Below are 16,782 nucleotides of genomic sequence, written 5' to 3'. Positions count from 1 at the left end.
TATATACGTATTAACATAGAAATGATCAGAAAGAGAAAGTCTAACGTAGAAGAAAATGGAGATATTGAAGCGAGCATTGAAGCAGAATTAATGGAAGGAGGGTCCTTGTTTGCTCAAAGGGGTTCGAGTATCAACAATATAAATGGATCTCTTAATAAAGATATAAAAAATGACAAAAAAGAAATAAACGAAATAAAAAAAGAAACTGAAAAAGAATTGAATCCTTTTTTTTCTGCTATGTCATTGAATAGTAATAAAAACAACAATATAATAAATAATAGTAGCTCTATAAATTTGGATAAATTAGAAAAATGTGAATCTATTGAGCATATTCATAGTCGTCGCTCAAAAAATAAAAAAAGTGTACACAGCTTAGACAGTGATAAGAGAAAAGAAAAAAGGGGTTCATCAATTGATGACTTATGCAACAAATATGAAAAAGAGGTAAAGGATTTATTACAGAATTTTGAGTTCATGAGTTTTTCTCAATTATTTAAAAATCCCTTCGATCCAAATATGAATAGAGATGAAAAAATGTAAAAAGAAATTTGAAATTTTAATATATTACATAATAGCATATTTACAGATATATTGTTGTGAATGCTTTTTAATAAAAATGCATATATGAATATGTACATGGAAATTCGTTTTCACATAAATCACTCTCTTATTTTTGTATACAAATATATATATTTTTTGTCTATTTTTTAAGTGTTAGAATATTTTATTATTCTGGATTTACCTTTTTACCATATATAGGATGGGTTTTAGGTATGAGAGAAACTAAAAAACAATATTCTATATATTTTATACTTTTTATTATCCCATTTTCATTATTTTTCAATCACCATCATCCTATCATCTCTAGCGTCAATTTATGGATCATTCTCCAAAGGAAAAAATATCAAAAATATTATATCGGTAAAGCATTATAAGCAAACAATAGAAATGTGTAATTATTTTGCATATATATATTATTTAATCATTATTTGTTATCTTTTAATTCTTTTAGTTAAGAATTATAAGTTCCATTCAAAGTGTTGTTTTGGGATTGATTGCTATCCTAATCATAATCAACAGTTAGTCTAAAAAGTAGAAAATAATTTATGTTTAATGCGCATATACATTTGTGTAGGTTTCCTATATTTTCTTATATACATTGGGAACATATAAGTTATATTTTTTTCTTTTTAAAAGCGAGCAACAATAATATGATGCAGTGTGAACTTAACGAAATCTCATTTAAAAAAAGTACAAAGATTGAATCGTATGCAAATGTGATACATAAAAAATATTTCATTCCAATCAAATCGAATGATTTTTATCTTTAGAGTTAGTAAAAGAGGGAGGATACAACATCGTATTTTTTGGACCGAGAAGCACAAATGATTGGATGGAATCTCAATTGGCACAAAGTATTGTTTTCACATTTTATAATTTTTGCATGTACATTTTTATAACTTTAGTTGATAAATTGATAATTTATCTGTGTATAAAATTATATATATATCATAACCTCAACATTTTGTGATATGCAGTATCCGAGAATTTAGAATTCAACGTTTATTCTATCAATTACCCCAATATCAAGAATAGAATAGCATCCGAAAATCATCAAACCTTTTTAAAAACCGCACTCGAATGTGCAAGCATAAAAAACTCTCATACTGTTCTTTTTTCCTTTCAACTGGAAAGTGCATTAAAATATACAATACCATTCCTCGAGGTATTACACAAAAAAATGTTTACATATATATATCGCATGATATTATTAATTTACTTTAATATATTCCCATTTTTCATTTTACTTTTGATAGACAAATGAAATCCTTGGGTTTTTCAGCTACTGGAAAAGATATCCAAAAAATGTAAATACAAAATATACAAATAGATTGCTCACATATGCATAACAATATAAAAAATATTAATACAATAGCTGGCTATAATTTATAATGCATATTTTTTTCTTTTTAAATTTTATAACTTTTTTAAAGAAATCTACTATACAAAAGGGAGAAAATGAAAACATAATTTATTTTTCCCCATTAGAGCAAAATTTATACGATATTTATACTTCATTAACGTTTCGGAAATGCCAAAATGAGAAAAATGAATATTACAACACCTTTCATATAATGCATCATAGTTTTAATAAATATAGGATCAGATATTCGGTAAAATAAATATAATATATAAAAATGTAAACTGAATATGTTAAAAATAGACATGATAGTTATACACTGCTTATGGCCTATAACAAAGGATTTAGTGGTTATTCAATTTAGATTATTATTACATTTTTTTTATTTTATACTTGAAAAACAGGACAACTTAGCTCGAGATTACAGTATAATTGCAAATAATTTTAAGTTTGGCGCAATTGGAGCTGATGAAAAAGAATCAAAATATGAAGACGAAGATTTTAAAGAAGCAGTTGATGGATTTTATCAGTATTTATTATTGATTCGAAGCATTATTTTTGAGGATGATTTAGAACATTATAAAAATATATTATGTAAAAGTAATTTATGCGAAGAAAATGGATCAGTGTGCGTTCTTTAAATAGAAATTAATTGAAAAAAAGGAAATATTGTGAACATAATGAGATATATGTTCTTCTTTTTTTTTAAATTAATTGAAAAGCCTTTATAAAATATTCGTTACAAAATTTTTACATATATGCATTAATAAAAAGGAAAAAAGATAAAAAAATTCACAAATTTCATAAAAACCAAAAAAAAAAATGTCATCTACAAAACATAAACAATATCATCAAATCGTATTGAACAATTTTCGCAAGGTTTTGTGTAAATATAAAAGGGGACATGCTTGTCTCCTTTTCTATATAAAGCTATTGCTATAATAGATTTTTTTGATAAGAAAAGGAAAAGATCACGAAATGTTTTAATTTTTTTAAAAGAGAAATCAGAATATTTCCTTAATTCACACGCATAAATTATTTTAACATCTTTTATTAAATGTTTCAATGTGTTATTACACACTGGAAAATTTGTGAAACTTTTATGATGGACCATAAAATTATACAGCATTGTTTCAGAAATTATATTACTACTATAAAATTGAGTAGAGTTTATATAAGGAAAGAAATCACTATAAGACGATTTTTTTTCAGTCATTTTTATCATATTATTTTCTTCAAGAAAAATAATATTTGTAGGGTTAACCAATTCTGTGATTATATTATTTATAAAATAATTTCTTTTTTTTTTTTTTAGCAAGTATGTAATTTTTCGTGTTAATATTATATTATTCATGTCTATTTCATTAATTTCATTTATATCATTAACTTCTGTTGGTAAAATTAATATGTATTCTGCTTGAAGCAATCCGGCATTTAATAAGTTATAATCATCCATAGTTTTACATTTTATAAAAACAACATTATATATATGATGCATATTAACACCTGATAGTTCATTTGTCAATATAATTATGTTATACTTGCATGTTTTATTTATCAACTTAACTAGCTGTATTATATTTGAAGTATAATTTATTAATAGTAATAATTTTTTATTTTCTGCACTATGAACAAAATATTTGTGGCATGCATCCAAATAGGAATAGGCAACGGCAATTTTCCCTCTTTCTAATATATCATTAGTATTCTGCTTATCATTTTTTCTTTTTGTTTTTTTTTCATTTTTTTTAAACATGAAGTTATTATTTAACTTCCTTATTTGTTCGCATATCGTATTATTACTATTGATATTACTTTTTTTTATTGAAGCAAAATGATTAATATTCTCTTTTTGGAGTGCATTGTAATCATTTTCCACCAACATAGTATCATTTAGATTAACCTCGAAAGTATATTTGCCTCCTTCCAGCTTATCTACATTATTCATTACATCTTTGGTTGGATATACTTCATTTTGTGTATTTTCATGTATACTTGTGTTGCTATTGTTGCAACTTCCCCAATTTACACATCCTTTGAAAAAATATTGATCATGGTGCTCATAATTTACAGTGTAATTATCATTTGAGTTTGAATTTATATGGCTATTTTCATTAGAAATTTTAGTTAAAGACAATGTGTTTTTATCTATACCAAGTTTGGGCGAACTGCTACTTCTATCATTACTACTTCTATTACTATTCATACCGTTGTTAAAACTCTCTTTGCAGGATATTCTTAAAATATTTTTGTTTATTCCATAATTTCTTTGAGGAAATCCTCGAAAACTTTTATAGCCATTGAATAGACCATAATAATCCATCGGCATTATTTTTGAACTATGCTTATTGATTATCGATTTATTTTTCATATATGGCATAATAGGAATATCATTTTCCAAATTAGAACTAGTGGTTTTGTTAAAGCATTGTTTTGTTTTTATGATCGATTTTAAATCATATGTAGTTTTATCCACTTTTGTGGTGCTAATTTCAAATAGCCAATATAAATTTTTGGCCTTTGATAAATAATTTATAACCTTCTTTGAGTTTGCAAGAACTATACATTTATCATTTTCTTTCATGACATAATTTTTCCCTAATAAATTCAAATAACATTTTGGCTTCTCACTTCTTTTATTTTGGATATTTATTTCATTTATATTACCATTATTGCTGTAGCACTCATAATAATTATTCATCTTTTTTGTATGAATTAATTTGTCGTTACTATTCTTTAACATCCCAAAATAAGGTTTTCCATTTTTGGGGCGCCGATTCCTTAACCTATTATTTTGATAACTTTCATTTGTACTGATATATATATCAGTAGTGTGTTTATTACCTATATATTTATCCCTCCTGTCTTTCTTTCCCTTTTCTAGAATATTGTTTTTATACACTCCATTAATGCTGTTTGTGTCAATTATGTAATGATAACTTTTTTTATTTGTCTCTTTATAAGATTCTTTTATATCATTATTCCATATTACTGTGCTTAGATTCGATTTTTTTGTAAGGTGCACATGGTCATTTAACATTTCTAACAACCTAGGCATTTCTTTTAAATAACTTTTTTTATTGTGGTTATTCATTTTTGAGTTATTTTTCTTACTATTTAATATAGTAACCATTTTGGTGTTATTGGATTTATATCTACTAAGTGAATGAAGATACCTTTTTAGAAAGCACAAATATATAAGTTTAAATTTCAATTTTTTTTGTCCCTCTATTTGGTCTGTTCGTCTAGTTCGTAGACTTATTTTGTTTCCCTTAATCATACTTCTATCCATATTTCCAAAGAAAAAACGTGGATTTTTCTTTTTTGAATATACAAAATTGTTATTATTCATGTGAGAAGTTTCAATTCCTATAAGTAAAATACCCAAAGATTCATATAATCTGTAAAATAATTTGTCAAAATTTAACCCAATCATATTATCGTGAACAGCAAAAGAAAATATTTTTGCTATAGATCCTTTATTAAACTCGGCTATAAAATTAAAAGAATGAAAATAATTACTATTATTAAAATAATAAGGATTTTCATTATAATTATATGCTGTAAATAAATTCGAAAGAAAAGTTATAAATCCAGGGCATACTAAATTTTTTACTATTAAAGAATATTTTAGATTAACAATAGCAAACTGTTCACACCCTATAGATTTAACTATATTGGATACACATTCATTTCGCAATTCAATAACTGCATTTTTTTTTTCTCCTTGTAAAAACTTTGATAAAATTAATAACCGTGTAAAAGATTTAGTGTCTATATTATAATAACCATTATTAAACTTATTAGAAAACAAAAACATATAATAAGCATTTTGCGCATTGACACTATATAATAGATTAGTGTTGTGTTTTTCATTTATGTCAAAATTTTTAATGTATATTGATATACAATAGTTATCTGCTATTTTTATTTGTTCTTCATATAAATTTATAGGATAGGTAGTTAGTATGTGAAATTTTAATTTATTCCCATATGCTATTGATGCAAAAAAAAAAGTATTTAATTGTTCAGGCTGGATATCGCCAATTAGTAAAATTAATTTTTGATTATTCATACTAAGTTTTCCATAAATTTTTTTTTTGCAGAAAATCGAAATAATTAAATCATTAAATTGTATTGGAACCCAAATAAATGTCCAAAATATAAAAAATATACAAACAACCCTACTTAATTTATTAGTAGGAATGATATCCCCATAGCCAACTGTAGAAATAGATATAATTGAAAAATAAAAATAATCTAAATAATTACTGAGAATATAATAAAAACCATCGTTGTCTATATTATACGGATGGATGGCTTGTATAGTATAAAGAGTTGAAGCAAAGGCATTACATAATAGCAATACTCCTAGTATAATACGAATAACTTTTATTTCAGTATTTGTCAAAAAATAATTTTTTTCTGTTTTTGCATAAGAAACATTGAGAAACACTTTAATAACTCTTAGAAATCCCATTAAAAAATATATATCGATTCCATTTTCTAGAACAAAAAAATGTCTTGAAAAAAAAAACGCACTTGGAGAACTAAAAAAGACATCTATTAATAATTTTGATTTCATAATATGATATTTACTTTTGTTGTAGCTTATTATAATCATAACTAAATCAAAATATGATGATGATAAAAGGATTAGTAATATGTTATATAGATATATAGGTATTTTGTTAAAAGACCATAAAATATTATATTCATCTCTTCTCCAATAATATAAGCTAATGTACCATATTATGGCATATAATATATCTCGTATGTTGCAAAAATAACAATTAAAATCGCTATTATATATCTTTAGCATATATAATTCCACTATTTTGTGACTTTTTTTTAATGAATAATATATTTTTTTTAAAAAAAATTTCTTAATCAATTTCTTATATTCAAAATCGTCTGATTCTATTAATTTTGTGCTTATATTTGTATCTACGATTTTATTTGAATTACAAAAAACATTTCCAAAGAATTTTTTATTAGATTTTTTTTTTAATACATAAATATCCATGAAATATATCCAATATATTATTATTAGGATTATTTTCAATAATATTCCTATTCCTATATATATCATCTTGCTTATAATAATACTATGCTCATTAGGATGCGACACCATTTTTATTAAATAGAATCCGTTAAATAAAGCAAGCACATATTTGAAACCAATTTTTACTAAACAAAATGTGTCATTTATAGAAAGAAATTCGATTTTCATTTTTAATTATATCTTGTCCATTAAATTGAATTAGTTATATTTATTTTGTGAAGAAAAAAGACGAAAAAAAAATCCAAGTCGATAATATAGGTTCTTTTTATGATACTACCTTAACTCTAATCATATTTATTCTTTCTATTCAAGAAGTTCCTTTTTGGTGCAGATTCATCGGACGTAGGAAAGGCAGATGCATCGATAAGGATAAATTTGTCGTAATAATATATGTTTTACTTGTACAATACATTACAATAATGTTAAGGGGTACCATACACATAGTAATAATTTAGTATTGTCTTTTTTGATAAGTAATTTATTAAGCTACAATAATAGGTGATAAATTCATTGTCAGTAGCATATAAATTGTTTATTATGACCATTTGAACAAAAATGTGTATGTATCTTTTTGTCTAAATCCAAATTATGTTTTACACAAACTTCTATTATGTATGAATCTTATAATTTATCTTTTAATATAAAGAGCTAATATCATAAAAAATTATAAAAATTTGATTCTCTTTAAAAATATATTTAAAAGTAAATTATAGATGCAAATAAATACTATAATATGAAAATTATTTGATTATAACTAAGACAAGATTCTATTTTTTAATGTATGCCCCTATATATCATTCGCCCAAGCATTGTAAATATAGCCTATATTTTTTTTGCATTATGAATAATTTTTACTCTATAAATAAACACAGAAATGTTTAATGCAATATCCATGATTATATAAGGAATGCAATTGAAGAATATTAAGAATATACATGGGGAGAAATATGAATTTTTATTTAAAATAACTGTGACATTTATATTTGTCTAATGTGCAAAAATTAATACTTTTTCATTTCTATAATTAGTATAAGCATTTATATACACATAAGTGAATTGTTATTAAATATATCAATTTAATATATTTATATATTGGTATTGTTTTTATTACATTTTTCTTCCATCCCTTGGGCTTTCGCTTATAATATGCAATATTAGTTTAACGTTTTTTAATGCAGCATAAGAAATATTTTATGATCTATAAATGTACCGAAATAAGCGTGGAAAAATAACTTGCATATGCATATATTTGTGTGGAATGGTAACAAATAATTTTAATTTTATTAAGTATTATAAAGTTTTTGCAAGTTTATTAAATATTAGTCGATACTTACATTTTAAAGAGAAAAGATGCTATTGGGTATGAATCAAACAATATCTGTCCATGCATATTTTATATTTAATAAATTTATTGATTTCTTTTCAAAATTAATAAGCAACAAATATTTTCAAAAGGTATAACCCTAGTTACCAATCGCTGTTTATTGCATAAAATATATTTTGTATATACACATTATAAATGTGCATTTACCAATGTTTTTATTTCTTAATGCTTATATTATTTTATTCAAAATATTTTGGTGATTTCCCAAATAATAGCTAAAGAAAAAATAATTGGGGCTTCACTAATATGTAGACAAGATTGTATGTTATATTGGGATTATATATAAACAAATGAAGGCAAGTTAAAGCTCGAATAAGCATTTAAAATTATGCAAACATAATGCGTCTTATGTTTTGTAAAATTTCGAAATATTTCAGAATTATTTTCAAAACATTACATAATTAGTATTGTGATGATTTTATAATTCATAGTAAATTTGTTTAAAAAAACAGTTTTTAAATGGACTTAGAATGAAAGTAAAATGATTTGTGACAATATGTAAAAATAATACATTCATTTAACCCAATATATTATAGCGTCATTATTATAAAGAAAAATTATGCATTTATATAATTATTTAAAGGTTGTGTTGTTATAATGTTATGTTCCTGTGAAATTTATGTTACGTAATCAATAAAGCTTTCTTAAAGTTTTTAAATTTATCTTTTTTAAACAATCTGTGTGTATAAAAATACTTCAAAATGGTAAATTTAATAAAAAAGGGGTCAAAAACATATATAACATTTTATTGTGGATTTTTTTTTTAATTCTTTAAAAACATCCTTCTCAAAAAAAGGAAAAATAATAATATAATTTATACTTTATGTGTATTTTATAAAATTCAAAACGCATTTATTTTTTAAAGAAGTGCATTTTCCGTTATTTATTTCAGTAATGTTTAAGTATAAATATTTAATAAAAAAAATAGTTATGAATTTGTATTGTATACAAAATATTTACAGCAATTTCCGTTTTTTAGTTTTTTTAAAATTAATAATGTATCAGAGAAAATGAATTAATTATGAATAAAAATTGAAATATTTGTTTTTTTTTCATTTAAGCAATATATATGAGCCCAACATTTTTTATTATTCAAATATAAATATTATATAAAACAATGTTATTTTAATTACAAGAATTAAGAAAATGGTGATTAATCATTAATTTTAATTTTCCATTCCAGTATGGCGGGGATGTCATAAAAATCAAATTTATGAAAACTACAAAGATGAATGCTTTAATAATGACATTATTTTAATACATATTTTTATATTATGTCTTCCTTTTGTAAATATACATATAATATATTGCATGCTATATTGCTATATACATTATATAATAGCAATAAGGATTTATTGAAATATTAATATTACGTTTATTAACTTTTTTGTGAATATGAAATATTGAAAATGAATACTTTATAAGCGAGAGTTGCCCAGCATCCTTTGTGTGTGCCCCCATTTTTTATTTTTTTTTATAATTGATAAAAAACTGTTTAGTAGAAGTACCGAAAATACATACGTATAAAACCAAAAACAAAAAGAGCAGCTTTAGTAACATCAATAATATAAGAAACCAGTAATTATAACTATAGTTATATAGAAATACATAATGCTGTCATTTTATGATACGCCATATCAGGGATATAGAGGGCGTTATTATTTTAGTATATTTTTTTATACATAATAATTTTATAAAAAAATAATTCAAGATTATATTATCAGCATATTAAGATGTATAACTTAAGCAAACTAAATTTGTTAAGGTGGAACAGCTCGTGGACATATAAGTAAATAATAATAATAATATATAATGCTTATATTGTTAAATATGCTTAATATTTTTTATTTTATCCACTTTAAATATAATTTATATTTTCACTCAAATTTATTGTCTATGTATAGTTTCAAAATTAATTTTGCTTTTATTATAAATATATTGATTTGCTAAATATTTAAAGAATTATTGTTTTTTTATCTTATGTCGATAAAAAAACATAAGCAAATATGTGCATGCGTATATAATGATACTGTTATTATATTGTATTGTATTTAAACCATTATTACTATAGACTAAAGAGATATCACATGTCCCCACGATGGAATGTTAGTAAGTGGCTAGTAAAGGAGGAATACAAATCACAAAAATTTAGCAAACCTTTTTATTTAACAAAATGGGGAAACTTTAAAACATGGGAACATGAAACAATACCTAATACTGGAGCCCATACTAAATTTTGTGATATGAACAGATTACATGAGAGTAACATAAATGCTAAAAAGTGATTTTATAGAGCATTGTAGTTTGTCTACTAAAAAATATAATATATATAATAATCGTAGTAATAACAATAATGATGGAATTATTAACGAAATAAGGAAAAAGAATTATTTAAATTAAGCATTTATACGTAATGTATATATGTTATATAATAAGTATATGAGCAATCAAATAAAAACGAAAAAACGGAAAGAAGCACAAAGAATTTTATATGGATTTATTGTGATTTTGTTTGTTCTTTTGAATTAAAACTTATAACATCGTTTTTTTTTTTTAAATTTGAGGCAATTTTTATCATTTATATTTATTATGTTTTAAAATAAATATATGTTTTCGTCGTTTGCATACCCTATATGTGTTTTTTAAATTAAAATAATTTTTCTAATAAATTTAATAAAACATTAAAGCATGTTGGTAGTTCTTTTATTAAATTTAAAGGAATTTGCATATAATCGAAGCTATAAATTGTTTTATTCATAATTTCATTAATCTCGGCAGATGATGATTTATTTAGTATAGGGGCCTAAAAAATAAATAAGTATATATATTTGTTTGTGATACTAATTTATATAATAATCGTAATTTTAATTAAATTTGATATATAGACAATATAATTAAAAAATATTTCATGCTATGATCTTGGCAAAATTTAGATCCATTCATAACGATAGATATGCTTATTTTGCAGTTAAAATAAAAATATCATTATCTTAGTGTATTTATAAATTAGTCATTTGGCAAGTAAATGGCATCCTCGATATTCTACTGCTATAAGCATTTATGTGTATATAGTTTTATATTTATTTTAAATACATTACCTTTGGGTATCTTTGGCTAAAATGTGTTAATATTAAAGTTTGGCAATTAACATCTAGACCTAAACATAAAAATAAGTAATTGTGTATTATATTTATCATTATATAATAATTTATTCGTAAAAATATTATAATATTCATTTCATAATTTTACTAATTTGCATAGCTTCGTGAATCGTTGAATGTTTTTTGTTAATGGCTTCGACCAATAGTTCATCATCAAATGTAGCTGAAAATATAATATATAGTAAAAAAACTGATTTAATTTATGAATAGTGAAATTTTTTCAAATAAACAAGAACATAAAATTTAATCTTAAATTTCACATTATATAAGAATTTCTTTTAAAATGCATATTTATATATTTATCACTGTATTTATGCTTCCATTTATTTTGCATAAATTTTCTCAATTTATATTTTTACTCCTTTTAAAGAAGCCGATATGTAATATATGTTACCTTCATGTATTAAAATGTTACAATCCTTTGCAAATCTTTTGACGTTGTCGCATGGTCTTGTGTCTGCAGAATAGACAATAGAACCAATATCTTTGCTTTCGATTTTTATTCCATATGATTCCTTAATATGATTAACCTATAACGGAAAAATTTATGTAAATGTATTTCTGTTTTCGAACTATGCATATATATATGGCGTCTTCTAATATATTTATAAAATATATAATCTAATAAATAAGACGGTATATTTAATGATAAACATAAGTAAATATAATACACATTTATACTACTATACCTTAAAAAGATGGAGAGTTAAAAAATTATCTTCACTAATTGTTTCTTTTATCTCTAAATCATTTTCATTATAAATAATCCTCATTTCTATATCAAGAAATAACTCGTTAAATAAATTCATCCAATTCTTTAATGTTTTTGGAATTAATATCAATGGGGGATTTAAATGCGGAAATAAAATTTTCCGTATGTATAGGAAATAATAAATTCCTACATGATGATCGGCGTGTGCATGAGAAATGAATATCACTCTACAAAAAATTAAAATTATTACAACAAAATATGAATAAGTATTATATATAAAAAATATGGCCAAATATATATAATTTTCCTTTAAAGCAATTAAATAATGAAACATATTTTTATAATCTCATATGATTTAACATTGATCATATAATATTTGAAAGCTTATTATAAAATAGATGCAAAGTTATACTTTATAGATTTTATGGATTCTGTAAATTGAACCCATGATTTGCTTATCCAGTATAGTTGATATAAGGACCCTTCACCAAAATCTAAAATAACGCTAAAATCTTTTTGAATATTTAAAATAATACCAGATACATTACGAAATGCCGATGGTATTGAGCATCCAGTTCCAAGAAAATAAAAAGAAGGTAACATGGTAGCATTATCATTTAGTTTTTTATTAAAATCCAAAATGGGATTCATTAAATTATCATTTTCTTGGGTAAAATTTGAAAATTTGGAAGAATTAAAAGTAGATGGATATAAATCGGTCAGCATTTCATCTGTACAAATATTTATTTTATGAAATGGGTGCAAAACAAATTTTGTCAAAGTATTATAAGACAAATAAGTAGTGTATTCTTCTATACTCTCATTGCTATTTATTACTTTTTGATTATAATTTTGATTCGTATTTTCTTCATCATTATAATTATTCTGCGTCTTTGAAGATAATTCATATATTGGGTCATCTGGCTTATATTTTAAGAAAATATTTGGCATTAATTTTGAAAGGATATTGGTTAATGACGATGAAGAAATAAAAGGGCATATTTTTAATGAACTATTAGATTGGTTGCATTTGATATTTTTTATATTCTTCAATTTTAAAAAATAATCTTTATATGTTTTGTTACTCAAAATTTTTTCATCAGACAAATGAAAAATATATTCTAAATTATTTAAATAAAAATGTTCTTTATTCTTAATCTCAGTAATTACATAATCTATATATTCAGTATCTGACAAATCAATAATTAATGATTTTTTACCATCTATATTTTTATCACACACATCTTCAGTGTTGATTATTTTATTATTTATAGTAACAGACTTTCCAGATTTTAGCATTCCGTAATATTTCCCAGGAGGAATGTTTAATTTCTGTGCTTTTTCAACATGAAATTTACCAATAGTTTGTGGACATTCAATTAAATAAAGAATGCATTGTTTCATACTACTATTTTTATCTATTTCTGTAGAATTCATGGTATTGCTATTTGTATTTTCTATTTTATTTGAATCTCTATCTGAAGCTTCTTTATATTTTTCCATTTTTCCATTGCCATTATTATCATTCACTATTTCTGTTTTACCTTCATATGTTTCTTCACGTTCAATTTCCGGTATATCCAATTTTCTTTTTTTCAAGCAATTCGAATTAGCTTCGTCAGGAGAACATTTTTCTTCGATTTCTCCATTTTTGTTTTTATATAAATTATTTGATTCTCTATCATACGTATTACTTACTTCATTCATTTTTTTTCTTTTATCGAGAACAGTTTGCTCACAATTTTGAATTGCGTTGGTTTCTTGATTTGTGGTAATTACATTTTTTTTATTAAGTAAAATTGGGGTTATAATTACATTTCCTTTTAGAACAATTGGGAATATATTATTATCCGAAATTTCATGGATAGTTATTTTCAAATTCTTAATTTTTGCAAATGAGCTAGTAAAATTATTAATTATTTGTCCTATTGGTTTGGGGCCATAAATCGAAATAGCATTATCTGAAATATTATCTATTGTTAAAAGTAGACCAATTAGCCCCCCGATAGTTTCAGGGGTTATTTTTGTAAAACATATATTCTTTATTCGAGCTATATGCATTTTATGCTCATTCAGAAACCTTTGATTATTTTCCCCACAATTAATTAGTGTAAACTCTCCATTTACAAATAAACGCAAACTAGACGGTATTGCCAATTTATGCCACCCTATCATTTGAATGTAGACTTCCATTTTTTCTCTTCTTTTCGATCACTTTAAATATATTAAAATAGCATTTATGAATGATATAGAAAGACATATATCTATATACTTACGTGTGTTCAAATATAATGTGATCAGACTAATAGCAATAATATCTCAATATAGTTTAATACAAATCATTGTAATTTTGAAAACTACAATTTATTACGATCACATGATTAAAAAAATATAGTATTTTTATTTATTTACAAAAAAAGAAATAAAATAAAAAAACAACCTTTAATGCCAAAAAATAAAATATTCTGCCTTTACGTTGTTTTATATATATTGGAAATTTGCCAAAATAGTGATATAGTTAATTGCATAAAGAAACATGCACCAAATATGTAAATAAAAATAAAAACCTAAAAATATTAATTATACTATATTTATTCTCCAAAATGTTCTACATATTCTTGGAGAATACAATAAGAAAAAATCATAATATACTGTAAAAAAAATAATATAATATTTTAACATATATAAAGAAAGAAATCATAATAATACATTGAATAACGTCGCTAAACAGATTCGGAGAAAAATCGCATATGCGAATGTATAAATTTTAAAAATCTTCTATTGTAATCGTTTAAATAATTAAATTAAAAAAATACACAAAGTAAAAACCTTGCACATATATTTTTATATGATAAAATTTAACAATTTTTCAGATAATCAAATAATTTATTAATGTAAAAAAATCACACTATATAAACAGATAAAGTCAAATTATTATTAATACATGTTTTCTATGATTTATATTGACATAATGCGAATTAGAAAAGTTTTCAATAATAATTATTATTAAATTATTCTTGCATAAAAAAGGGGAAAAAGAAAAGCATATAAGCGATTACAAACCTTTACACCAAAAAAAATATATTATTCAGGTAGTAACATCACTTACAGAAATCCACCAAAAAGAAAATAAATGAAATAAATTAGAACATAAATGACGTATACATATAAAAATACCGAAACCCCATTTCATGAAATAGTATTAACCATAAAGGAACGGATCGAAAAACATGATATAAGTAAATGGGAAAATATTCCCAAGCCCGAAGATGAGCACAAATACAATGAATATTTTGAGAATTTCCTTAAGAAAGAAGATGAAACGAATCCTGAAACATACCAAAAAAACATAGCAGAAGAAGACTGTAATCACGATGAAAATGAAACAAATGATAAAATACCATACCATTATAATATAAACAATGATTTTTTTGATAATATAAATAATAGGGAAAGGTTTTATTTTTTATTAAATATAAAGGATATGATGGAAACTACTTGGTTACTTGTGCAAAAAAGGTTAGAAGGTATTGATTTAGAAGAATCTTCAGAACCAGTAAATGTACAAGAATTAATAAAATATTCAAAACAAATATCAGATACTACATGTGCACCACCTGAATGCAATAATATAAATGATAGCCTAATTCATCATGAATATTATCCAAATTATCATTTTTTAAATTTTGTCAATATTGAAGAAATCCATTTATCGAAATTATTTCAACTACAAAAATATAGTAAAGTATGTTTTCCTCCTATTATTACAGTAAGAGAAGATGCCAATAATAACAATAGGATAATTATTGATATTACATGTTCAACACCAAAGACTACAATATATTATAAAATAAATGATGATATAAAAGAGACCATATATGATGCTGATAATAAGCCAATCATTAATAAAAAGAAGAAAATATATATATATGCTTGGTCAATAATACCAGGGTATATGAAATCGAGAGTTTCGTGTATTTCTAAAACATATTTAGTTGACGAACAAAATGATACCCTAACACAAGACGGTATTGATAATGAGCAATCACAACATTCTTTGGATTCTTCTAAAGCTAAAAAAGCTCCTGAAAAATCTGGTAAAACTACAAATGTATTTAAAAGCTTAGGATTTTTATTAAGCAGGAAAAAAGAAGCAGCTTCAGATAACTCATCCGATGAAAAATCATCTTCAAATTAAACTGAATTTTAAAAAAGTAATAATTTTAGTTTCTACAAAAAATGTGGAATCGGTGTGATGCTTTAATAGTTAAATTATGGGGGCTAAAAAATGGAAAAACATAAAAAACAGAAACACTAATCATTTACAATAATGATAACTATTTAAGTGTTCGAAAAATAATAGAATTGTCAAACCTTTTCGAGAAAATATTCGAAAAGGAAGGCAAATAAATCATACAAAAAAAGTGTATATCAACTATTGCATATAAGTATCACAATAAATATATAAGCTAGTATAAAAATAATTTCTATGTATGAATGTGGAATACAAAATCACATTGGTTCAGCATTTATATTGCG

At 23.5% G+C, this 16,782-nt stretch overlaps 5 protein-coding genes across 5 annotated transcripts; 3 read left to right on the top strand and 2 right to left on the bottom strand.

The window, feature by feature from the left end:
* Positions 1–21: 21 nt before the first annotated feature.
* Positions 22–2,562, top strand: PVVCY_1303140 (conserved Plasmodium protein, unknown function; the record flags this gene model as incomplete). Its single annotated transcript, XM_008623989.1, has 10 exons — positions 22–536; positions 713–771; positions 869–921; positions 1,013–1,079; positions 1,198–1,251; positions 1,332–1,415; positions 1,539–1,726; positions 1,818–1,868; positions 1,995–2,174; positions 2,326–2,562. The coding sequence occupies 10 exons, from the start codon at positions 22–24 to the stop codon at positions 2,560–2,562; spliced, it is 1,488 nt and encodes a 495-aa protein (XP_008622211.1).
* A 188-nt stretch (positions 2,563–2,750) lies between these two features.
* On the bottom strand, positions 2,751–7,154 carry PVVCY_1303130 (potassium channel, putative; the record flags this gene model as incomplete). The annotated part of the gene is made up of 1 exon (XM_037634750.1): positions 2,751–7,154. The coding sequence occupies one exon, from the start codon at positions 7,152–7,154 to the stop codon at positions 2,751–2,753; it is 4,404 nt and encodes a 1,467-aa protein (XP_037490801.1).
* A 2,949-nt stretch (positions 7,155–10,103) lies between these two features.
* PVVCY_1303120 (conserved Plasmodium protein, unknown function) lies at positions 10,104–10,655 on the top strand (the record flags this gene model as incomplete). The annotated part of the gene is made up of 2 exons (XM_008623987.2): positions 10,104–10,159; positions 10,442–10,655. 2 exons carry the CDS (start codon positions 10,104–10,106, stop codon positions 10,653–10,655), a joined length of 270 nt encoding a protein of 89 aa, XP_008622209.2.
* A 362-nt stretch (positions 10,656–11,017) lies between these two features.
* PVVCY_1303110 (tRNA 3'-trailer sequence RNase, putative) lies at positions 11,018–14,436 on the bottom strand (the record flags this gene model as incomplete). Its single annotated transcript, XM_008623986.2, has 6 exons — positions 11,018–11,173; positions 11,469–11,527; positions 11,620–11,694; positions 11,926–12,061; positions 12,221–12,470; positions 12,656–14,436. The coding sequence occupies 6 exons, from the start codon at positions 14,434–14,436 to the stop codon at positions 11,018–11,020; spliced, it is 2,457 nt and encodes an 818-aa protein (XP_008622208.2).
* A 961-nt stretch (positions 14,437–15,397) lies between these two features.
* On the top strand, positions 15,398–16,441 carry PVVCY_1303100 (conserved Plasmodium protein, unknown function; the record flags this gene model as incomplete). Its single annotated transcript, XM_008623985.1, has 1 exon — positions 15,398–16,441. The coding sequence occupies one exon, from the start codon at positions 15,398–15,400 to the stop codon at positions 16,439–16,441; it is 1,044 nt and encodes a 347-aa protein (XP_008622207.1).
* Positions 16,442–16,782: the final 341 nt, after the last annotated feature.

This window comes from Plasmodium vinckei, assembly GCF_900681995.1.
Source record: "Plasmodium vinckei vinckei genome assembly, chromosome: PVVCY_13".
Classification (NCBI taxonomy): Eukaryota; Apicomplexa; class Aconoidasida; order Haemosporida; family Plasmodiidae; genus Plasmodium; species Plasmodium vinckei.
The sequence above is the reverse complement of the archived record's forward strand: the minus strand, read 5'-3'. Positions and strand labels throughout refer to the sequence as shown.